The sequence below is a fragment of the Mus caroli genome, unplaced genomic scaffold (genome assembly GCF_978045245.1).
Source record: "Mus caroli unplaced genomic scaffold, Mus_caroli_1 scaffold_5, whole genome shotgun sequence".
Classification (NCBI taxonomy): Eukaryota; Metazoa; Chordata; class Mammalia; order Rodentia; family Muridae; genus Mus; species Mus caroli.
In genome coordinates this window covers 56,789,725-56,816,255 of record NW_028227260.1, presented here as the reverse complement: position 1 = coordinate 56,816,255, position 26,531 = coordinate 56,789,725, and the positions used below count along the sequence as shown (strand labels likewise).

Here is a 26,531-nt window from a genome sequence, read left to right as displayed (position 1 = left end):
CATATGAATTAGACTGCAATTTTATCAAAATTTTACATAGAGTCTGAAGGCATATTTTCAGTGTGGCACTGAATAGTTTTATAGTTGAAGATCTCAACATAAGTCACAAACTAAACTTTCATAATTCCTTATTAGTTCAGTCATAATTCATGTTCACATTCCTATCATCTACTCTGTTGTAGTTCCCCCCACTTTTGGTTTGTGTGTGTGTATACATATATAATACACACACCCACACACACACACACACACCCACACATATGTGTGTGTGTGTGTGTGTGTGTGTGGGTGTGTTTGTTTGTATTATATGTTATAAGCAGGAAGTCTCTTTATAACATAGGCTGCCCTGAGACTTATGATTATGTTGCCTTCCTTAGTCTCCCAATATTAGGGTCTAAGAATCATCAAAGAATGATACACAAGTCAGAAACAATATGCAAAAGCAGAGCATTTATTCAGCTGAATTTTTTACATGCAGGGGTCTCCTCTGATGGACTTGCAGGCCCTACTCTTATTGTCAGTTAGGGGAATCCCAGGGAGGAGTATGTGCCCTTTATAGTTGATTGGTTAGCTCTATCTCTAGGGGCCTGACTGATTCTATAATTGGCTAGGTTCTGGAGACTACCCAGGTGATTGCTTACTCATTCTAGCTACCTTCAGTCCATATGCCAAGGTGTCCTCATATTGGCTGCCTGTGGCTATGGTTGGCTGACCATTGATTCTTGGATCCAGGTGATACATGTTATCATTTCTGGGATACTGAATCTTAGACCTAGTCTCACAAACTGTCAGTTTGCTGCTTCTCATGGAGTCATCCTGGATATGGCTAAATCACTCCTCTCAACAAGACCTGGAATTGCCACAGGTGGCTCATCCTTATTATAGGTTTTATGAATATAACAGGTCTAATGCATATTTTACAGATATGGCCAAACCAGGCATATTGTTATATGCTCATATTTCCAAAATTGTAGCCTGGACTACATAGACAGGTACGTTCTAAAAAACAAACAGAACATGGCTGAACTTTTCCATTCTGAGTTTCTTAACAAATGATTGTCTGTATATCCAGAGACCTAATTAAAATTCAGAATAAAAGGCTAGTGAGATGGCTTAGCAGTTAAAGTCATTTGCAGCCAGGTATGACACCCTGAGTTTGATTCCCAGGCCCTATTTTTTCTTTGTTCATTTTTTTATTGGGTATTTATTTCATTTACATTTCCAATGCTATCCCAAAAGTTCCCCATATGCTCCCCAACCCACTCCCCCACCCACCCAGTCCCACTTCTTGGCCCTGGTGTTCCCCTGTACTGAGGCATATAAAGTTTGCACAATCAATGGGCCTCTCTTTCCACTGATGGCTGACTAGGCCATCTTCTGATTCATATGCAGCCAGAGACACAAGCTCCGGGTGGGGGTGGGGGGTTTGGGGGGTGGGTACTGGTTAGTTCATATTGTTGTTCCACCTATAGGATTGCAGATCCCTTTAGCTCCTTGGGTACTTTCTCTAGCTCCTCCATTGGGGACCCTGTGATCCATCCAATAGCTGACTGTGAGCATCCACTTATGTGTTTGCTAGGCCCCGGCATAGTCTCACAAGAGACAGCTATATCTGGGTCCTTTCAGCAAAATCTTGCTAGTTTATGCAATGGTGCCAGCGTTTGGAAGCTGATTATGTGATGGATCCCCGGATATGGTAGTCTCTAGATGGTCCATCCTTTCATCTCAGCTCCAAACTTTATCTCTGTAACTCCTTCCATGGGTGTTTTGTTCCCAATTCTAAGGGGCAAAGTGTCCACATTTTGGTCTTCTTTCTTCTTGAGTTTCATGCTTTTAGCAAATTGTATCTTATATCTTGGGTATTCTAAGTTTTGGGCTAATATCCACCTATCAGTGAGTACATATTGTGTGAGTTCTTTTGTGATTGTGTTGCCTCACTCAGGATGATGCCCTCCAGGTCCATCCATTTGCCTAGGAATTTCATAAATTCATTCTTTTTAATAGCTGAGTAGTACTCCATTGTGTAAATGTACCACATTTTCTGTATCCATTCATCTGTTGAGGGGCATCTGGGTTCTTTCCAGCTTCTGGCTATTATAAATAAGGCTGCTATGAACATAGTGGAGCATGTGTCCTTCTTACTGGTTGGAACATCTTCTGGATATATGCCCAGGAGGGGTATTGCAGGATCCTCCGGTAGTACTATGTCCAATTTTCTGAGGAACCACCAGACAGATTTCCAGAGTGGTTGTACAAGCTTGCAATCCCACCAACAATGGAGGAGTGTTCCTCTTTCTCCACATCCTTGCCAGCAGCTGCTGTCACCTGAATTTTTGATCTTAGCCATTCTGACTGGTATGAGTTGGAATCTCAGGGTTGTTTTGGTTTGCTTTTCCCCAGGCCCTATCCTTGAAAGTGGTTTTATTACCTAGACAGGCAGGCACACACACACACACACACACACACACACACACACACACACACAGAGAGAGAGAGAGAGAGAGAGAGAGAGAGAGAGAGAGAGAGAGAGATTTAATATAGAGCTTCTGGCCTCCATCTACACCCCAGAGCTAAGACTGTCCCACAGCCCTCTGTACCCAAATCCTGCCCAGAGAGAGATGGTCTCCCCAGGATGGCTGACAAAGTTAAGATTGCAGGCTCACATGCTCAAGGAGGGATAAGCTCCAGTCAGAGACAGGAAGACCAACTAATACCAGAGATAACCAGATGGCAAGAGGCAAGCACAAGAACATAAGCAACAGACAACAAGGCTGCTTTGCATAATCAGAACTCAGTTCTTCAACCACAGCAAGTCCTGGATACACTGACACACCAGAAAAACAAGATTCAGATTTAAAATCAAATCTCAAGATGATGGGTAGAGAACTTTAAGAAGGATATGTGTGTGTGTGTGTGTGTGTGTGTGTGTGTGTGTGTGTGTGTGTGTATATATATATATATATATATATATATATATATATATATATATACCTTAAAGAAATACAAGAGAACAAAGGTAAACAAGTAGAAGCCATTAAAAAGAAAACACAAAAATACCTTACAGAATTACAGGAAAACACAAACAGGTGAAAAAAATGAACAAAACCATCCAGGATCTAAAAATGGAAATAGAAAGAATAAGGAAATCACAAAGGGAGACAAGAATAGAGATAGGAAACATAGGGAAGAGATTAGAAGTCATAGATTCAAGCATCACCAATAGAATATGGGAAATAGGAAGAGAGAATCTCAGGTGCAGAAGATACCATAGAAAACACTGACCTAACAATCAAATAAAATGCAAATGATCCCAGCTCAAAATGTACAGGAAATCCAGGACACAATGAGACAACAAAATATAAGGATAATAGATAAAGAAGAGAGGGAAGATTCCCAAATTAAAGGGCCACTAAATATCTTCAACAAAATTATAGAAGAAAATTCCTTCTAACCTAGAGAAAGAGATACCCATGAACATACATGTAGCTTACATAACTACAAATAGGTTGGACCAGAAAAGAAATTCTTCCTGTCAAATAATAGCAAAAAACCAAAAATGAACAAAACAAAGAAAGGATTTTAAAAGCAGTAAGGGAAAAAGGTCAAGTAACATATGAAGGCAGATATATCAGAATTACATCAGACTTCTCACCAGAGACTATGGAAGTCAGAAGATCCTGGGCAAATGTCATACATACCCTAAGAGAACACAAATGCCAGCCCAGGCTACTATATCCAGCAATACTCTCAATTACCGTAGATGGAGAAACCAATATGTTCCATGGAAAAACCAAATTTATATAGTATCTTTCCATCAATCCAGCCCTACAAAAGATAATAGATGGAGAACACCAACACCAGGAGGAAAACTGCACCCTAGAAAAAGCAAGAAATTAGTCTTTAAGCAAACCTGAAAGAAGATAGCCACACAAACAGAATCCCACCTCTAACAACAAAAATAATAGGAAAGAACAATCACTATGACTTAATATCTCTTAACATCAGTGGACCCAACTCCCCAATAAAAAGACATAGACTAACACACTGGATACATAAACAGGATTCAGCATTTTGTTACATATAGGACATTAATCTCAGTGAAAAACACAGACACTACCTCAGAGTAAGAATCTGTAAATTTTTTTCCAACCAAATGTTCCCAAGAAATAAGCTAAAGTAGCCATTCTAATATAGAATAAAATGGTCTTTCAACCAAAATTATCAAAAAAAGATAAGGAAGGACACTTCATAAGCATCAAAAGAAAAATCTACCAATATGAACTCTCAATTCTGAGTATCTATGCCCCAAATGCAAGGACACGTACATTCATAAAAAGAAACTTCACTAAAGCTCAACACACATTCCTCTTCATACAATAATAGAAGGAGATTTCAACACCCCACTCTCATCAATGGATAGATCATGGAAACAGAAACTAAACAGAGACATAGTTAACAAGTTATGAACCAAATAGATTTAACAGATATCTGTAGAACATTTCATCCTAAATCAAAAGAATATACCTTCTTTTCAGCAACTTATGATACCTCCTCCAAAATTGACTATATAATCAGTCACAAATCAGACCTCAACAGATATAGGACAATTGAAATAATCCCATGCATCCTATCAGATCATTACAGACTAAAGTTGGTTTTCAGTAACAACATAAATAATAGGAAGCCCACATACACATGGAACCTAAACAACTCTTTATTCAATGGTAAGTTGGTCAAGGAAGAAATAAGGAAAAAAAATTAAAGATCTTTTAGAATTTAATGAAAATGGAGTCACAACATACCCAGACTTCTGGGACAAATGAAAGCAGTGCTAAGAGGAAAGCTCATAGCACTTAGTGCCTCCAAAAAGAAAGTAGAAAGACCATACACTAGCAGCTTGACAGCACACCTGAAAGCTCTAGAACAAAAAGAAGCAAATACACACAATAGGAGTAGACAGCAGGAAATAATCAAACTCAGGGCTGAAATCAACCAAGTAGAAACAAAAAGAACTATACAAAGAATCAACAAAACCAGGATCTGGTTCTTTGAGAAAATCAACAAGATAGATAAACCCTTAGCCAGACTGACCAGAGGGAATTTTATTGATATATTAGATGCTGAGAAAGCATTTGACAAATTTCAATACTTCTTCGTTGTAAATGTCTTGAAAAGATCAGGAATTCAAGACTCATACCTAAACATAGTAAAAGCAATATACAGTAAACTAGTAGCCAACATTAAACCAAGTGGAGAGAAACTTGAAGCAATCCCACTAAAATCAGGGACTAGATGAAGCTGCCCACTCTCTACCTACCTATTCAATATAGTACTCAAAGTCTGAGCCAGAGCAATTAGACAACAAAAGGAGTTAAAAGGGATGCTTATTGGAAAGGAAAAAACTCAAAGTATCACTATTTGCAGATGATATAATAGTATGGTTAAGTGGTCCCCAAAATTCCACCAGAGAACTCCTACAGATGATAAACAAGTTCAGCAAAGTGGCTAGATATAAAATTAACTCAAAGAAATCAGTAGCCTTCTTATTATCAAAGGATAAACAGACTGAGAAAGAAAATAGGGAACGATACCCTTCACAATAGTCACAAATAATATAAAATACCTTGGTGTGACACTAACAAAGCAAGTGAAAGATCTATATGACAAGAACTTCAAGTCTCTGAAGAATGAAAGTGAAGCAGATCTCAGAATATGGAAAGATCTCCCATGCTCATGGATTGGCAGGATTAATATAGTAAAAATGGCTATCCTGCCGAAAGCAATCTGCAGATTCAATGAAATCCCCATCAAAATTCCAATTCAATTCTTCATAGAGTTAGAGCAATTCTCAAATTCATTTGGAAGAACCAAAAACCCAGGATAGTGATAACTATTCTCAACAATAAAAAAATTTCTGCAGGGATCACCATCCCTGACCTCAACATTTTTACAGAGCAATAGTGATAAAAAAAACTTTGTAATTGGTACAGTGACAGACAGGTAGATCAATGGAATAGAATTGAAGACCCGGAAATGAACCCACATACCTATGGTCTCTTGATCTTTGACAAGCTAAAAGCATCCAGTGGGAAAAAGACAGCATTTTTTTTTTTTTTTTTTTTTTTTTTTACAAATGGTACTGGTTCAAATGGCATGTAGAAGAATGCAAATCGATCCATTCTTATCTCCTTGCACAAAGCTCAAGTCCAAGGGGATCAAGGACCTTCACATAAAACCAGATACACTGAATTTAATATAAGAGAAAGTGGGGAGGAGCCTTGAACACATCAGCACAGGAGAAATTTTCCTAAACAGAACACCATTGTCTCATGCTCTAAGATTAACAAGTGACAAATGGGATCTCATAAAATTAACCTTCTCTATGGCTGTTTTTTCAGTAGGACAAAACTGCAATCCACAGATTGGGAAAATATCTTTACCAACTCTACATCCAGTAGAGGGCTAATATACAATATATACAAAGAATTCAAGAAGTTAACCTCAAAATTTAAAAAATTAATAATAATTAAAATATCGGGGCATAGAGCTAAATAGAGTATTCACAACAGAAGAATCTTGAATGGCCGAGAAGCACCTAAAGAAATGTTCAACATCTTTAGTCATCAGGGAAATGCAAATCAAAACAACCCTGAGAAACCTTACTCCAGTCAAAATGGCTAAGATCAAAAACTCAGATGACAGCTGATGCTGGTGATGATGTGGAGAAAAGAAGAACACTCCTCCTTGTTGGTGGGATTGCAAGCTGGTACAACCGCTCTTGAAATCAGTCTGGTGGTTCCTTAGAAAACCATCCCATAATCAGCTTCCAAACGCTGACACCATTGCATACACTAGCAAGATTTTGCTGAAAGGACCCAGATAGAGCTCTTGTGAGACTAGGCCGGGGCCTAGCAAACACAGAAGTGGATGCTCACAGTCAGCTATTGGACGGATCACAGGGCCCCCAATGAAGGAGCTAGAGAAAATACCCAAGGAGCTAAAGGGATCTGCAACCCTATAGGTGGAACAATAATATGAACTAACCAGTAACACCCCCCCCCGGAGCTCATGTCTCTAGCTGTCTATGAATCAGAAGATGGCCTAGTCGGCCATCAGTGGAAAGAGAGGCCCATTGGTCGTGCAAACTTTATATGCCTCAGTATGGGAGAATGCCAGGGCCAAGAAGTGGGAGTGGGTGGGTGGGGGAGTGGGGGGGAGGGTATGGGGGACTTTTGGGATAGCATTGGAAATGTAAATGAGGAAAATACCTAATAAAATATTAAAAAAAAAGAAAATTGGACATAGTTACTACCTGAGGACCCAGCTATACCACTTCTGGGCATATATCCAAAAGATGCTCCAACATATAACAAGGACACATGCTCTGCTATGTTCATAGCAGCCATCTTTATATTAGCCACAAGCTGGAAAAAACCCAGATGTCTTTCATCAGAGGAATGGATACAGAAAATATGGTACATTTACACAAGAGAGTAATACTCAGCTACTAAAATCATTGAATTTATGAAATTTTAAAGCAAATGGATGGAACTAGATAATATCACCCTAAGTGAGGTAACCCTGTCACAAAAGAACACACATGGTTTTCACTCACTGATAACTGGATATTAGCTCAAAAGCTTGGAATACCTAAGTTACAATTCACAGACCATATGAAGCTCTAAAAGAAGGAAGACCAAAATGTGGATGCTTCGGTTCTTCTTAGAAGGGGGACCAAAATACTCAGGGAGGAATTATGGAGACAAAGTGTGGAGGAAAGGTCATGTAGGGACTGTCCCACCTGGGGATCCATCCCATATACAGTCACCAAACTCAGACATTATTGTGGATGCTAACAAGTACTTGCTGACAGGAGCCTGATATAGTGTCTCCTGAGAGACTCTGCCAAAGCCTGACAGAGGCAGATGCTCCCAGCCAACTATTGGAATGAGCACGGGGTCCCCAATGGAGGAGTTAGAGAAAGGACTGAAGGAGCTGAAGGGGTTTGCAACCTCATAGGAAGGAGAACAGTATCAACCAACCAGATCCCCCAGAGCTCCCAGGGAATAAACCACCAACCAAAGAGTATACATGGAGGGATCCATGGCTCCAGCCACATATGTAGCAGAGGATGACATTGTCTGGCATCAACAGGAGGAGAAGCCCTTGGTCCTGTGAAGGCTCAATTCCCCAGTGTATGGGAATGCCACGGTGGTGAGGTGGGAATGGGTGGGTGGGAGTGGAAACATCCTCATAGAAAGGGGGAAGGGGGGTTGGCAGAGGGGGGCTTTCGGGGGGAAATAAGGAATGGAGATAACATTTGAAATGTAAATATATAAAATATTCAATTAAATACTTAATATAGAGAAACTTGAATTTTTAAAAGGTGTTTTATTTCTTCAATAGGAATCATATTTTGGAAAACTTAATGAATGTTTCAGTTAGTCTTTAGTTTCTCAGTTGATGAATTTTTTATCTCTTGAATTTCAATTTTTTCCAGTTAATTAATTAATTTATTCTTCTTCCATCCTAATCCTAGCTTCTCTCCTTTAGGTTTCTCCCTGCCACATGTTTTTTCCCCCATGACCCCTCTCCTTCACCTCTATGAAGGGGAGGTCTGACTGGGTACAAACCCACTGTGGCACATCAAGTCACTGCAGGACTAGGTATATCCTTCTCCCACTGAATCCATACAAGATAGCCCACTTAGCAGAGTAAGATCCACAGCCAGGCAACAGTCAGGGTAAGCCCTGCTCCCTTTATTGAAGGCAACCCACATGAAGACAGAGAGGCACTTTCAGTACATTTATGCTGGGTGGAATCTAAGTAACCCATGTATGTCTGTTTTTTGGTAGTTCAGTCTCTGGGAACCCCGGGGGTCCAGTTTAGTTGACACTGTTGGTCTTCCTGTGGAGTTTCTATCCTGTTTAGGCTCCTCAATTCTTCCCCCAACTCTTCTACAAGACTTCTTGAGCTCCATTTAATGTTTGGCTGTTGGTCTCTGCTTATGTTTCAGTCAGCTGCTGGATGGAGCCTCTCAGATGACAGGTATACTAGGCTCTTCTCTCTGCTGAGTCTGTCCCAGGCCTACCTGACTCCAAAAGGAAGATTTCTATTGAAACTATTCTTTATTATTTTTGTGTAATAAATTTATTTAAGCTAGTTTATACCAAATATAATCCATTTTGAGTCCTTCAGCAGTGGGGAAGGGCTGTTATACGAACCTAAGTAGATATAATAGAAACTACTTTTTTAATTTGTGTTTGTGTGAAACCCAGTAGTCTTATTAAACAGCAATATATTTTAAAATATTTTATTGTTAATGAAAATATATGGTGATTCCTGTTAAAAAGTTTGTTGATGGTACTGTTACATTAATCAGGGTACAGACACTTGCCACCAAGCTTGATGACTTGAGTTCAATCCCTGGATCCCTCATGGTGAAAGGAGAAAGCCCACTATTACAGTTTGTCTTCTGACCTCCACATCCACACACTTCATCATACAGGAATCCACAATTATATACAAATAACTTAATGTAAGAAAGGAAGATTTTAGGTTCCAGGTTCTCTATGTATGTGAAAGACTTTCCTATTATATGGTATTCTTGATAGTGAAAAGAAGTGGGGATTCTGATTCTTGTGCCTTCTCTTGAAATTAGTTCCATAAGTTTGTTTTGTATAAATTAAATGTGATAGTTTTTTATTTATATTTTATTTTGTTGTATTTTATTATTATCTTTTAGAAGCTTATGGTTTTCTAATGAGAGACAGAAAAGTAATAGATCCAGATGAGAGAGGTGGTGGGAAAGACCTGAGATGAGTGGAGGGAATGGAGGGAAAGCGATGGAAAGAGAAAGAGAAGTAGAGAAGTAGAGAAAACATATATGCTTAGACTCAACAAGCTGCCTTGCGATTCTTGTTGGCCTATAGAACCAAGCAAAACAGGAGAATTCGTTTTATTTTAGATGATGTCAATGATAATGTGACCAGAATTTATTCTGAATGAAGTAGTTACTTCTTGTCCCTTAGTTGTTGTCTCTTAGAGTAGCATGCCTGTCTGCACCTATTGAGTGACCAAAGGTCTATGTTTTAGCATTTCTCAAGTTACTTTAACCTAAAACTGAAAAGAAAGGAAAATATTGATACAGTGAAATTTCACACATTCTTTTCTACACGGGCCAGGGTCCTTCACTTTATATAATTGCAACAGATTGTTCAATATTTAAATATTTTCAATTGTCTTCAAAAGGCAGCAGATAAAAATGTCACAAGAAAGTATACCAATTTGTGAGAAGAGACATCAAAACCCTTTTTCTACTAATAGTTAATGTGAAATACCATCTTTGTACATTATTCTATATTTATTAACACTTTTTAACCTGAAGTTCATTATCATAGGCAGATGGTAAATTATCTATAGCGATCATAACTGTTTTATGATGATCTTAATATTTCTATCCTTAGAGAAGTACCTTTACACTGTACAAAATAACTTAAAAATGGGTACTTAATAGAAAGATCAATTGGATTAGAAGTTTTGAAAATTATTAAACACAATAACTAGAAGTTACATTTAATTGGCATAGCTTAATTTTTTAGCTTTGTAACCATAGGATTTACTCTTATTACTAAATGGCATTTTAGTACAGTAATTCATAATAAATAAAATACAGTATTACTCCCTAAGGACACTTTAAAAATTTGATCACGAATAATTTTCAGCATTACAATTTTCTAGTAATATATTCTGAAGTTTTAAAATTCTATTAATATAATATACATTGAAAGGTTTTATAAACTTTTAAATTTATTGCTTATTCACAGAATTATGTATAAAACCCAGCTGGTGTTTAAATTATAAAATTTTCTCTGTAAAAATAAAACAATCCCTTAATTTGTTTAAAATTGTGTAAACATACTTTGAACAGATAGTTTAAATAATTGAAAATTTTTAGTGTAATGTGTTTTTACATAGAAATTTTCTTAAATGTATTGGCACGAATACGTATGCAATGTAAAATCATAATTGTGACAAGCACTAGTTTTACTTTTAGAGTTTTGTGAGATCAAAATCATTACTAGAATATAAAAGAAATATAATAGTTCTAAGTAGCTGTTTGACCTTGGGAATATCTTCCTTAAGGAACTGTATTAGTCAGGGTTTCTATTCCTGCACAAACATCATAACCAAGAAGCAGTTGGGGAGGAAAGGGTTTATTCAGCTTACATTTCCACATTGCTGTTCATCACCAAAGGAAGTCAGGACAGGAACTCAAGCAGGTCAGGAAGCAGGAGCTGATGCAGAGGCCATGGAGGGATGTTCTTTACTGGCTTGCTTCCCCTGGCTTGCTCAGCCTGCTCTCTTATAGAACCCAAGACTACCAGCCCAGAGATGGCACCACCCACAAGGGGCCTTTCCCCCTTGATCACTAATTGAGAAAATGCCTTACAGTTGGATCTTATGGAGGCATTTCCCCAACTGAAGCTCCTTTCTCTGTGATAACTCCAGCTGTGTCAAGTTGACACACAACTAGCCAGTACAGGAACATATAAGAAATTTTAGCCAAGAGTTTTTAGAGCATTGTAAAAATTGTGAAAATTGATTGTAATGACCTACATAGTATAGATATCTTTGAAGAATTTTTTGTGTTAAAAACTAAAAACAGTTAGAAATTTTCTTCCGGTTTATAGATCATATGTAAATTAAGTGATAGTAACATGCTACAAAACACTTTTTACCTGAAACAGATCGTGATTATTTAAATTGTTTTCCAAAAGTTACTTCTCCATTGCTCTATAAATAGAATACACCCAGGAAATGAGATGAGGCACATGCATTCATGCCACATATTAATGCCATTATTAACAAAACATTAGTGTACAATGTATTATCATTTGCTACAATTTGATTAGAGCTGTATGCTTAATAAATTTACTGTTAATTTTTTTGAGATGTACATTTGCAGACCATAAGCAGACTAGTAGTAAATACTAATCCCACATATTTGGGTATTTAAATGAGACTAAAGCCTGTTCAATATGTACTTCAATGTATTACCTCAGCATTCTTCACCTAAGTTTGATGTGTCTCACCACTAAAAAGTGTTCCTCTTAAGCCACATTAGTGTGATGAAGAATCAACACTGTCCACATGGCAAAAATATCATTCTTATACTAATAGATGATATATAGAGTATCTCACACTATTAAGAAAAGTTAATACAACGGTTCATTACTTCAAACTTTTCCACTCTGATCTATTGCATGAAGACTTTGAATCTAAAATTTTAACCAAGTATAAATACATTTACATAATACATTATATTACTGAAATTCACAAATGTTCTGTTACATGTAGCTGGTTTGTAAAGCAACCAAAACTTTTTATAATGCTTCTTTATTTTATACATTATTCAAAATTAATACAATTTACTTAAAATTTCTATGACAGGTGATTAACACCAGAGGACATTTGTTTCTGTTAATGTTCCTTTTTATTATCATGTAGATTTTAGTCTTTGAGAATTTCATAAAAACGAGCACTATGTTTTGATCAAATCCAGCACTTTCTCTCCTATCCAATTACTATCATGACCTCCATTCCCCCTTTTAAAGCATAACCTGTTTAGTTAAGCTTCTTAATATGTGCATGGATTAATAAACTACAGAGAAGTGGCAAGTCTCTTAAGGACTGCATCCTTGAAGAAAATCAGTTGGCACCTAACTAATTTCTCAACTTTATTGGAACTCCAGTTTAATCACAAATATCTAAATATTCAAAGCCGTAACTATAGGTGATGGAGGAAATTCTACTTTTGTCTTGCTGTATCTGGGAATAATTTACATGGCAATTGTTTTCAGTTCCTGTGAAATTCATAGTTTCATTTTTCTTACACTAGAATACTATTTCACATTGTATAAGAACCACAATTTTTTATCCATCAGTTGAAGGATATTTAGTTTGTTTCTACTTTCTAACTTTTGTGACTATAATAGCAATGAACATGGCTGAGCAAGTATCTGTAATAGAATACCACATGGTTTTTTTTATTAGATATTTTCTTTATTTACATTTCCAATGCTATCCCAAAAGTCCCCCATACCCCCCCTACTCCCCTACCCACCCATTCCCATTCTTTTGGCCCTGGCATTCCCCTATATTGGGGCATATAAAGTTTGCAAGTCCAATGGGTCTCTCTTTCCAGTGATGGCTGACTAGGCCATCTTCTGCTACATATGCAGCTAGAGCATGAGCTCCGGGGTTCTGGTTAGTACATCATGTTGTTCCAACAATAGGGTTGCAGATCCCTTTAGCTCCTTGGGTACTTTCTCTAGCTTCTCCATTGGGAGCCCTGTGATACATCCAATAGCTGACTGTGAACATCCACTCCTGTGTTTGCTAGGTCCCGGCATCATCTCACAAGAGACAGCTATATCAGGGTCCTTTCAGCAAAATCTTGCTGGCATATGCAATGGTGTCTGGATTTGGTGGCTGATTATGTTTCTTCTTTTTTATTGGTATGCTTCTCACTGATATATTAGAAAGGCTATTGTTTTTTGTTTAATTTTGTATTCTGCTACTTTGCTGAATGTGTATTGGCATCCCTTTACCCTCCCTCTCCCTCTCCCTCCCCTCCCCCTCCCCCTCTCCCTCTCCCTCCCCCTCTTCCTCTGTCCCTCTCTCTCTCTTTTGGATTTTTTGAGATAAGGTTTCTCTGTGTAGCCCTGGCTGTCCTGGAACTCACTCTGTAGACCAGGCTGGCCTCAGAAATCCGCCTGTCTCTGCCTCCCAAGTGCTGGGATTAAAGGTGTGCACCACCACTGCCTAGCTTCCCTTTCATCTCTTGTCTTACTATCTAGCTAAGACTTCAAGCACTATTTTGAATAGAAAATTGATGACCCATGGTATGATCTAGTTCTAAGCCACAGAGTAATGGTTATTGATACTAAGAGAGTTCCACATTCCACAGAGGATTCCGCAGCAGCAATGGACCTATTCTATCTCCTGAAACTCATCCTCATTTCAGTCTTTTAACACCAAACATTTTCTTTATTCTTTCCAACTACATGTATTCTACTCTCCCTTCAATTATATATTTTTAACTCATATCCTTTTATTTTCCTGGTGATGCAGAAAGAAGCTTCTTTGATGGTTAGACCTACATTTATCTGTTGGTATAATTATATATTGAAGAAAACAGAACCAGAAATTACGCCGTGTCAGGAAAGTGGAGGTTCTCTTTTTATGTTCTGAACTCTCTATCCACAAGTAGTTGGCTATGTTTATGGTACTAAGCATCACCTCATGTTAAGTGGGCCTTGAGTGCAATTAGATGCTGCGGTTACTGCCAAGATATGTGTCACTATTACACCTGTACAGATATCTTGCTGTTAGTACTTGTTCACAGGCATGACAGCTAGGTAGAACTGATTGCTTTTTTCCATTAACAGTTTGCATATCAACTTCCAGTTCCATGAAAGCTAGTCCTTAAATAGAAGGCTTTTAAGTCAGTTTCAGCTCCTATCTTCCAGGTTCCAAGTCTAAGTTTGTGGAGACTTCAGCAATAGGGACTTCTATTCAACTACTGGGAGGCAACCAAGGGCAGAAACAGTTTCTTGGACTGCTCTGTTCAACAGATCAATTGGGGATTTCTCATGCCTTGTACTAGAATTTTGTTAGATAGTTATGGCTCTTGGGTATTATCAACTCAGGTAGTATAATTTTATTTATATTCTGTATACATGCATGCATGCATACATACATACATATATGTATACATTATATGCAGTTTTTAGCAAATATATTTTATTGGATATTTTCTTCATTTACATTTCAAATGTTATCCCCTTTCCTGGTTTCCCCTCAGAAAAACATCCTCCCCATATATCCTCCCCCCGCCCCCCGCCCCCCCGCTCACCAACCCACCCACACCTGCTTCCTGGCCCTGGCATTCCCCCACACTGGGACATACAGCCTTCATAAGACAAAGGGCCTCTCCTCCCATTGATGTCCGACTAGGCCATCCTCTGCTGCATATGCAGCTGGAGCTATGAGTCCCACCATGTGTGCTCTTTGGTTGGTAGTTTAGTTCCTGGGAGCTCTAGGGGGTACTGGCTGTATTTTAAGTAGGTTGTAAGATTATAGGTTTCTATACACTTTTCCTTGAATTAGTCCTCCTGAACAAATTCCCTGTATTTTCTTCTACCTCTCCCTCCTTTCTTTGCCATGCCCATTTTTTTCATCTCTGTACTTTCCTTTTATTTATAATCTACATCTACTATGCTCCTCTTTTGATGTGCCACCCTAAAGTTTCCTTTCTAGTTTTCTAGCTTCCAGTTGTATTCCAAGTTAAACAAAAAGAGTAAGCCATTTGATGCTAAGGTATACATATAAGAAAGAACGTATGACATGTATTTCTGGACATGAGTTACCCCACTTTCCCTTTTTTTCCAATTCCATACATTCACCTGCTAATTTAATATTTTAGCTGAGTATTATTCTGTTGTGTATGCATATGATATTTTTCTCACAACATATTTCTAAAGTGACTACAATAGTATACATTCCCCAATAACAATGGAGAGTAGTTCCCCTTTTGTGACATCCAAACCAGCATCTACTCTCATTTATATTCCTGATGACCATGGTGAATTTAGATGGAATCTTATAGTAGTTTTAATTTGAATTCACAGCTACACAAGGATGTTGAACTTTTTTTTACATTTTTTTTACATTTTATTAGGTATTTTCCTCATTTACATTTCCAATGCTATCCCAAAAGTCCCCCATATCCACCCCCCCACTCCCCTACCCACCCAATCCCCCTTTTTGTCCCTGGCGTTCCCCTGTACTGGGGCATATAAATTTTGCAAGTCCAATGGGCTTCTCTTTCCAGTGATGGCAGACTAGGCCATCTTTTGATACATATGCAGCTAGAGACAAGAGCTCCGGGGTACTGGTTAGTTCATAATGTTGTTCCACATATAGGGTTGCAGTTCCCTTTAGTTCCTTGGGTGCTTTCTCTAGCTCCTACATTGGGGGCCCTGTGCTCCATCTAATAGCTGACTGTGAGCATTCACTTCTGTGTTTGCTAGGCCCCGGCGTAGTCTCACAAGAGACAGCTATATCTGGGTCCTTTCAGCAAAATCTTGCTAGTGTATGCAATGGTGTCAGCATTTGGAAGCTGATCATGAGATGGATCCCTGGATATGGCAATCACTAGATGGTCCATCCTTTTGTCACAGCTCCAAATTTTGTCTCTGTAACTCCTTCCATGGGTGTTTTGTTCCCAATTCTAAGAAGGGACAAGTGTCCACACTTTGGTCTTCATTCTTCTTGAGTTTCATGCGTTTAGCAAATTGTATCTTATATCTTGGGTATCCTAAGTTTTGGGCTAATATCCACTTATCAGTGAGTACATATTGTGTGAGTTCCTTTGTGATTGGGTTACCTCACTCAGGATGATGCCCTCCAGGTCCATCCATTTGCCTAGGAATTTCATAAATTCATTCTTTTTAATAGCCGAGTAGTACTCCATTATGTAAATGTACCATATTTTCTGTATCCATTCCTCTGTTGAGGGGCATCTGGGTTCTTTCCAGCTTCTGGCAATTATAAATAAGGCTGCTATGAACATAGTGGAGCATGTGTCCTTCTTACCGGTTGGGACATCTTCTGGATATATGCCCAGGAGAGGTGTTGCTGGATCCTCTGGTAGTACTATGTCCAATTTTCTGAGGAACCACCAGACTGATTTCCAGAGTGGTTGTACAAGCTTGCAATCCCACCAACAATGGAGGAGTGTTCCTCTTTCTCCACATCCTTGCCAGCATCTGCTGTCACCTGAATTTTTCATCTTAGCCATTCTGACTGGTGTGAGGTGAAATCTCAGGGTTGTTTTGATTTGCATTTCCCTGATGATTAAGGATGTTGAACATTTTTTCAGGTGCTTCTCTGCCATTAGGTATTCCTCAGGTGAGAATTCTTTGTTCAGTTCTGAGCCCCATTTTTTAATGGGGTTATTTGATTTTCTGGAGTCCACCTTCTTGAGTTCTTTATATATATATTGGATATTAGTCCCATATCCGATTTGGGATAGGTAAAGATCCTTTCCCAATCTGTTGGTGGTCTTTTTGTCTTATTAAAGGTGTCTTTTGCCTTGCAGAAGCTTTGCAATTTTATGAGGTCCCATTTATTGATTCTCGATCTTACAGCAGAAGCCATTGCTGTTCTATTCAGGAATTTTTTCCCCTGTACCCATATCTTCGACGCTTTTCCCTACTTTCTCCTCTATAAGTTTCAGTGTCTCTGGAGTTCCTTAATCCACTTAGATTTGATTTTAGTAGAAGGAGATAGAAATGGATCAATTCGCAATCTTCTACATGATAACAGCCAGTTGTGGCAGCACCATTTGTTGAAAATGCTGTCTTTTTTCCACTGGATGGATTTAGCTTCCTTGTCAAAGATCAAGGGACCATAGGTATGTGGGTTCATCTCTGGGTCTTCAATTCTCTTCCATTGGTCTATGTTGAGCCTTTTTAAACTATTTCTTTCATTTTTGTGTGTGTGAACTTTTTTATTTGATATTTTAAGTATTTACATTTTAAATGTTATCCACTTCTTTCCCAGTTTCCCCCTCTGAACCCCCCCCCCCAATCTCACCCCCTCCCTGCTTCTATGAAGATGCTTCCCCACCCACCCATCCACTCCAGCCTACCCACCCTAGCATTCCCCTACACTTGGGCATTGAGCTTTCACAGGACCAAGGGTCTCTCCTTCCATTGATACCTGACAAGGCCACCCTCTGCTACATATGTAGCTGGAGCCATGGATCCCTCCATTTGTACTCTTTGGTTGGTGGTTTAGTCCCTGGGAGCTCTGGGTTGTCTGGTTGGTTGATATTGTTGTTATTTCTTTTTTTTTTTTTTTTTTTTTAACAATACAATTCAGCACACTCCTGCTGTGGTCTGCTTTTTTATTCTTATAAAAAATTTTTTTTACCTGATAGTCTGAGTGAAAAACAGCTTAAAAGCTATATGAACAACAAAAATTCTTGACTCTCTAAGTTACATGCCGAAAGAGTATGAAAATATTACATGCACCGCAGTACCAAAATGTTTGCGCAAATCTGAAATTTACTGTATGTAGTATTAGCTACCTTCTACCCTTTTTGCTGAAATAATTACAGCATGTATAGTGCAGTGTACACAATAATAGAACATATGCCATGGTGCATATGTAATAACAGCACATATACCATAATGGATGGAATAATAGCACATAATTACAGAGCATGTAATAAGCACCCTGTATGTCACGGTGTGTGTAATAACAGCGCATAATCACAGTGCACATAATAGTACAAGCAGTACACTCTGCTGTATTTTATTTCTTTTTTTTTTCTTTTTTTCTTTTTCTTTTTTTTTTTTTATATTTTTATTACATATTTTCCTCAATTACATTTCCAGTACTATCCCAAGAGTCCCCCATAGCGCCCCCCACTTCCCTACCCACCCATTCCCATTCTTTTGGCCCTGGCATTCCCCTATATTGGGGCATATAAAGTTTGCAAGTCCAATGGGCCTCTCTTTCCATTGATGAAAGATCTGTATAATAAAAACTTCAAGTCTCTGAAGAAAGAAATTATAGAAGATCTCAGAAGATGGAAAGATCTCCCATGCTCATGGATTGGCAGGATCAACATTGTAAAAATGGCTATCTTGCCAAAAGCAATCTACAGATTCAATGCAATCCCCATCAAAATTCCAAATCAATTCTTCAACGAATTAGAAAGTGCAATCTGCAAATTCATCTGGAATAACAAAAAACCTAGGATAGCAAAAACTCTTCTCAAGGATAAAAGAACCTCTGGTGGAATCACCATGCCGGACCTAAAGCTCTACTACAGAGCAATTGTGATAAAAACTGCATGGTACTGGTATAGTGACAGACAAATAGACCAATGGAATAGAATTGAAGACCCAGAAATGAACCCACACACCTATGGTCACTTGATCTTCGACAAGGGAGCTAAAAACATCCAGTGGAAGAAAGACAGCATTTTCAACAAATGGTGCTGGCACAACTGGTTGTTAACATGTAGAAGAATGCGAATCGATCCATTCCTATCTCCTTGTACTAAGGTCAAGTCTAAGTGGATCAAGGAACTTCACATAAAACCAGAGACACTGAAACTTATAGAGGAGAAAGTGGGGAAAAGCCTTGAAGATATGGGCACAGGGGAAAAATTCCTGAATAGAACAGTAATGGCTTGTGCTGTAAGATCGAGAATTGACAAGTGGGACCTCATGAAACTTGTTGTTATTTCTATGGAGTTGCAAACCCCTTCAGCTCCTTCAGTCCTTTCTCTAACTCCTCCATTGGGTTCTTAACTTTTAAGAGTTTTATGTTCAGCTCCTTCCCTGATATATTAGTTACTTTTGTGTGGTGAAAAACACCATGACCAAGGCAACTAAGAAGAGTTTACTTTAGCTTATACTTCCAGCGGAAAATATCAGGTACAATATGACATTGGATGTCTTGTTAGGAACAGGATGCTAAAAGCATGAAGCATAGAGATAAAATCAGAAGAGATTTTTTTCATCCCAAAGACTGCCCCAGTCACATACTCCTCAAAGAAGTTTGCACCAACTGAAACTTCCCCCAACAATGCCACCAATGGAAGATCATGTGCTCAAATACCTGAGACTATGAGGAATATTTCTCATTCAAACCACCGTACTGGATTAGTTTTTATTCTCAGTTTCACACAAGATAGGATTACCTGGTGAAGAGAAAGAGCTTCAATAATTTCCTCAATAATGTTGATTTATGGCCACGTCTATGAGTGCCTGTCTTGATGTTAGAGGGCAAGTATTCCTGTACACATACACACACACACACACACACACACACACACACACACACACCATTCTTCCATGGTTTCTGACTAATTTCCTTCCCCAACTTCACCCAATGATGGATTATGGCCTGGAACTATAAGCTAAATAAATGCTTTTCTCTCCCAAGTTGATTTACATCATGGTGTTTATTATAGCAACAGCAAAACAAAAACAAACTAAAGCAGTTACATAGCCCACTTTTTGTGTTTAAACATTTAGGAAATGTTTAGCTCTTTCGATATCTCTGTATCGTAAATAGTCATTCTTTTTCTGTTGCATGTATAGCTAGCAAAGATACTTTCTTCATTGTGTGATCTGCCTGTTCATTGTGTTAGATTCTTTTGATGTTTTAGTTTCCTAAGATTTCATTTGTCAGTTGCTCCTCTCATTTCCTATATTGCCAAGATTTTACTTAGAAATCCCTTTCCTGTTACTAAAAATTGAAGCATTATAATTTTTCCAATAGTAGTTTCAGGCTATACTATCATAGGCTGAGGATATTGAATCACTGGGGGATGAGTTTTATACATAATAAGAAATAAGGATTAAATTGTGTTGTTATGCTTTATAAAACCAATTTTCTCAACAGTATTTATTGAAGATATTTTTCCACTGTATATTTTTGTTGTTTTTGACAAATATCACATAACTGTAATTGCATAGAATAATATATCTGGATTCTGAATTCTATTCCATTAATCTGTATTTCTGTTTTTTTACCACAATCATTTTTTGGCTTTCATTTGTCCTTTGTGCCTCTGAATTAATTTTTGGATTATTATAAATGTCTATGAAGAACATCATGTTAATTTTGATTTAGATCATACTGAATCTATACATTGCATTTTTTTTGTTTTTTTGTTTTTTTGTTTTTTGTTTTTTGTTTTGAGACAGGGTTTCTCTGTATCCCTGGCTGTACTGGAACTCACTTTGTAGACCAGGCTGACCTGGAACTCAGAAATCAGCCTGCCTCTGACTCCCAAGTGCTGGGACTAAAGATGTGTGCCACCACCATCCACCTATACCTTGCTTTTGTAGGGTGACCCTTTTCACAAGAGTGATTCTTCTATGAACGAGTATGACATATCTTTTCATCTTCTAGTGCTTTACTTATATAGTGTCTTAAATTTTTTTGTTGTAGAGGTCTTTCACCTCTTTATGTTTATTCACAAGTTTGGATTTTGTGAGTAGATGTATGCACGTGTGTTTGTGTATTCACATTTATATGTGTGTGTACATACATATGTAAACATTCAAAATTCTGAACATCCCACAGTCTTTAACATTTCAAACACTGAAAATTCAGTCTCTTTTAATATGGTCACTTGATCTTCGACAAGGGAGCTAAAAACATCCAGTGGAAAAAAGACAGCATTTTCAACAAATGGTGCTGGCACAACTGGTTGTTATCATGTAAAAGAATGCGAATTGATCCATTCCTATCTCCTTGTACTAAAGTCAAATCTAAGTGGATCAAGGAACTTCACATAAAACCAGAGACACTGAAACTTATAGAGGATAAAGTGGGGAAAAGCCTTGAAGATATGGGCACAGGGGAAAAATTCTTGAATAGAAGAGCAATGGCTTCAAGAATTGACAAGTGGGACCTCACGAAACTGCAAAGCTTCTGCAAGGCAAAAGACACCATCAATAAGACAAAAAGACCACCAACAGATTGGGAAAGGATCTTTACCTATCCTAAATCAGATAAGGGACTAATATCCAATATATATAAGGAACTCAAGAAGGTGGACTCCAGAAAGTCAAATAACCCCATTAAAAAATGGGGCTCAGAACTGAACAAAGAATTCTCACCTGAAGAATACCGAATGGCAGAGAAGCACCTGAAAAAATGTTCAACATCCTTAATCATCAGGGAAATGCAAATCAAAACAACCCTGAGATTCCACCTCACACCAGTCAGAATGGCTAAGATCAAAATTTCAGGTGACAGCAGATGCTGGTGAGGATGTGGAGAAAGAGGAACACTCCTCCATTGTTGGTGGGATTGCAAGCTTGTACAACCACTCTGGAAATCAGTCTGGCGGTTCCTCAGAAAATTGGACATAGTACTACCGGAGGATCCAGCAACACCTCTCCTGGGCATATATCCAGAAGATGTCCCAACCGGTAAAAAGGACACATGCTCCACTATGTTCATAGCAGCCCTATTTATAATAGCCAGAAGCTGGAAAGAACCCAGATGCCCCTCAACAGAGGAATGGATACAGAAATTAGGTACATTTACACAATGGAGTACTACTCAGCTATTAAAAAGAATTAATTTATGAAATTCCTAGCCAAATGGATGGACCTGGATGGCATCTTCTTGAGTGAAGTAACACAATCACAAAAGAACTCACACAATTTGTATTCACTGATAAGTGGATATTAGCCCAAAACTTAGGATGCCCAAGATATAAGATACAATTTGCTAAACGCATGAAACTCAAGAAGAATGAAGACCAAAGTGTGGACACTTTGCCCCTTCTTAGAATTGGGAACAAAACACCCATGGAAGGAGTTACAGAGACAAAGTTTGGAGCTGTGATGAAAGGATGGACCATCTAGAGACTGCCATATCCAGGGATCTATCCCATAATCAGCTTCCAACTGCTGACACCATTGCATACACTAGCAAGATTTTGCTGAAAGGACCCAGATATAGCTCTCTCTTGTGAAACTATGCCGGGGCCAAACAAACACAGAAGTGGATGCTCACAGTCAGCTATTTGATGGATCACAGTGCTCCCAATCGAGAAGCTAGAGAAAGTACCCAAGGAGCTAAAGGGATCGGCAACCCTATAGTTGGAACAACATGATGAACTAACCAGTACCCCGGAGCTCTTGTCTCTAGCTGCATATGTATCGAAAGATGGCCTAGTTGGCCATCACTGGAAAGAGAGGGCCATTGGACTTGCAAACTTTATATGCCCCAATACAGGGGAATGCCAGGGCCAAAAGAATGGGAATGGGTGGGTAGGGAAGTGGGGGGGGGTATGGGGGACTTTTGGCATAGCATTGGAAATGTAATTGAGGAAAATATGTAATAAAATAAAATAAAATAAAATACAAGGTCTTTGTAAAATTCCAAGATCTCTTTAAAAGTTTAAACTTTCTATATGTAAAAAATTAATACCTTCTCATTTCAAGAGGGAATAACCAGGACAGTCACAATGTGAATAAAGCAAAGCACATCTACAACAGTGTAAATATCTCAGTGTCCATAATCTGGGATTAACTCACAATCTTCTAGGTGTCTCCAAAGGAAGTGGGTCATTTCTCTGGCTCTGCCATCTACTGTACACATAGCTTGTCTTTGGGGCTCTGACTAGCTCCATTCCAGCACTGTATCTGTTCTTGGTGATCGCCCCATGGTACTGGAATCCCCAAAAATTCGGGGGTCTTTTCCTCCAAGTTGTATGCACTCTCACTGGTAACCTCTAACTGGCTTTCTTCAGAAACTCTAGCCCTGCTACCCAGGTTCAAGCCTCAACTGCTCTCTATGACCACTTCAATACCAGAACCTTCTAGAGGTTACTCTTACACTGCTAAGTTTGGCTGTTAGCACAAACTACAACCTTGGCTGTCTTGGGAACACAGCTTCTGTGTGTAGACCCTCAGGAAACATTTCTCAAATTTTACTTCATTGATGCTGTTCTCTTCTTATTCCTTGCTAATTTCTCAGCGCCATTTGACTAGCTTCCATTTTTCCAACAACACAAAGGTTTTATTTCAGTGGTTCTGGTCTCTTGTCTAATTGCTGCTGATTCTTCAGTTCCAGATGATCAGACACCACAGATATTTTAACAAAAAGGGCCCATGAGAGTCTTTGTTTCCCTTGAAACTTCATAAGCCAGGTCTCCATTGTCTGCACTGCTCTCAACATTCTTATCTTCCAAGCCCCAAATCAGCCAACCCACAGTCAATGACTTCCTGCCTATGTTCCAAAGACCTTCCACAACCCTCCCCCAAACAAAGTGAAAAGATCTGTCACAGCAATACCCCAATTTTGGTTGGGAAACTTTTAATGATAGCTTCTATTTCCTTATGGGTTTTGGGACTGTTAGGTGATTTATCTGATTCTTATTTAACTATGGTACCTGGTATCTGTCTAGAAAATTATCCATTTCATCTAGATTTTCCAGTTTTCTTGAGTATAGTCATCTGTAGTATGATCTGATAATTTTTTTAATTTCTTCAGTTTCTACTGTTATGTTTCTTTTTTCATTTCTGATTTTGTTAATTTGGATATTATCTCTAGGCCCCCTGTTTAGTCTGGCTAAGAGTGTGTCTATCTTGTTTGTTTTCTCAAAGAATGAGCTCCTAGTGTTGTTGATTCTTTGTATAGTTCTTTTTGTTTCTACTTGGTTGATTTCAGCACTGAGTTCAATTATTTCCTGTCATTTACTCCTCTTAGAAATATTTGCTTTTTTTTCTTATAGAGCTTTCAAATGTGATGTTAATCTCTTAGTGTATGCTCATTTCTATTTATTTATGGAGGCACTCAGAGCTATGAGTTTTCACCTTACACTGCTTTTATTGTTTATCATAACTTTGGATATGCTGCGCCTTCATATTTGTTAAATTTTAAAAGTCTTTAATTTCTTTATTTCTTCCCTGACCAAGTTATCATTGAGTAGAGAGTTGTTCAGCTTCCTTGTGCATGTGGGCTTTCTGTTTTTGTTGTTGTTGTAGTTGTTGTTATTGATGTCTATCCTTAGTCCTTTGTGATCTGATAGGATGCATGGCATTATTTCAATCTTCTTGTATCAGTTGAGGCTTTTTTTGTGACCAATTCCATGGTCAGTTTTGGAGAAGGTACCATGAGGTACAAAGAAAAATGTATATTTTGTTTTAGGATGAAATGTTCTATAGATATCTGTTAAATCAATTTGGTTCATAACTTTTGTTAGTTTTACTGTGTCTGTGTTTAGTTTCTGTTTCCATGATCTATCCATTGGTGAGATTAGGATGTTAAAGTCTCCATCTATTATTTTGTGATTTTGATTGTGAGCTTTGAGCTTCAGTAATGTTTCTTTTACAAATGTGGGTTCCCTTGCATTTAGGGAATAGATGTTCATAATTGTGGGTTCCTCTTGGTGTATTTTTCCTTTGATGAGTATATAGTATCCTTCCCCATCTTTTTTGATAAATTTTGGTTGAAAGTCTATATTATTGGATACTAGAATTTCTACTGTATCTTGTTTCTTGGGACCATTTACTTGGAAAAATTTTTTCCAGCCCTATAGTCTGAGGTGGCTTTCATTTTTGCTAAAGTATGTTTTTGTATGCAGCAAAATTGATGGATCTTGTTTACATATACATTCTTAACTGAAGTTGTTGTATTTGAACAAAACTTTACTTAATCTTGAGGAAGGAGAAATAAACAGGTTGTGTTGACTTAATTCAGTAATCTATTATCACCTTAAAATATTCAAGAATATGTAAAGTTAATAAAGAAGGAAGAAACTTGGATTAGGAACTGATACATTGTCAAAACCCTTGATGTAAAATATTGCCTTCATTGTTTTTGTAGAATCATATGATCACTTGCATGTACTTCCTTTATCCATGGCTGTTTTATTCTTCTCTAAATGTTATTTGATATATTTTTCTAAGGACATGACAGAATTAGCTTTTGTATGGCGACTGAGATTGCCTACCCACATACACACAACCAACCCCTGCTGTTTTTTTCTGAATACTAACTTTAATTATCTATCACAGAGAATCTGGTTACTCCCCTTTGAATCAAATGCTACTTACATGCAATCTAAAGACTGAGTTTCATAGGACTTTTCTTTTTTTTTTTTAAAGATTTATTTATTATATTATATGTAAGTACACTGTAGCTGTCTTCAGACACTCCAGAAGAGGGCGCCAGATCTCGTTACAGATGGTTGTGAGCCACCATGTGGTTGCTGGGATTTGAACTCTGGACCTTCGGAAGAGCAGTCGGGTGCTCTTACCCACTGAGCTATCTCACCAGCCCTCATAGGACTTTTCTTGTATTTACGAGTGGAGTATAGTTCGTAGGAACATAGAAGGTGAACAAACATCCCATAATGTGTCTATCTTGTCTACCCTTATGTTCAAATATTAATTCTGAGGTTTTACCCAGAAGCATTTTACAAAACATGTCAAGCACAAGTTTGTAGCTAACCAAGCTAATATCCTCTCTAGTCTAAGTGCTTTTATTTGCTGTATTTTGTGTTTAATTTAAAAAATAAAACTATTATGTCATGATTTATTTGTTTTTCAGCCAATGACTACATCTGTTTTATCATATGGACCTCCTGTACAAGATACATCTGTTCAGAAACAAAGACTATCTGAGAGTTATTCATCTTCACCAAGAGTTGAATTTCCAAGGTAAATCTCACTAATAATAATCAGGTCTACCTATGTACAATTTTCACCTATATTTGAAAGTAAAAATACATCTACTTTCATTTTAAACTTCACTTTAAACATAATACTTGTTCCCTAAATGTTGATATATTGACTTGATAGAGACAAGAAAGTCAAGTATTAACAAGAAGTCTTTCTATTCAGGGGAAATAACTTTAGGTACATTGGAAAATAGTTAATCTGAGGGAAAGATGCTAGTGGTTGTAAAATCAA

General features: G+C 37.9%; 1 protein-coding gene across 4 annotated transcripts in view; it reads left to right on the top strand.

Moving 5' to 3' along the window:
- Positions 1-26,531, top strand: part of LOC110286342 (uncharacterized) — a 343,296-nt gene that overhangs the window by 172,753 nt on the left and 144,012 nt on the right. For 3 of the 4 annotated variants that reach the window (XM_085837619.1, XM_085837618.1, XM_085837620.1), the window contains exon 9: positions 26,170-26,279. The exons of the other annotated variant lie outside the window; for it this stretch is intronic. In XM_085837619.1, coding sequence (XP_085693745.1) covers positions 26,170-26,279 — 110 coding nt within the window. The remainder of the gene's footprint in view (positions 1-26,169; positions 26,280-26,531) is intronic. 4 annotated transcript variants of the gene reach the window in all.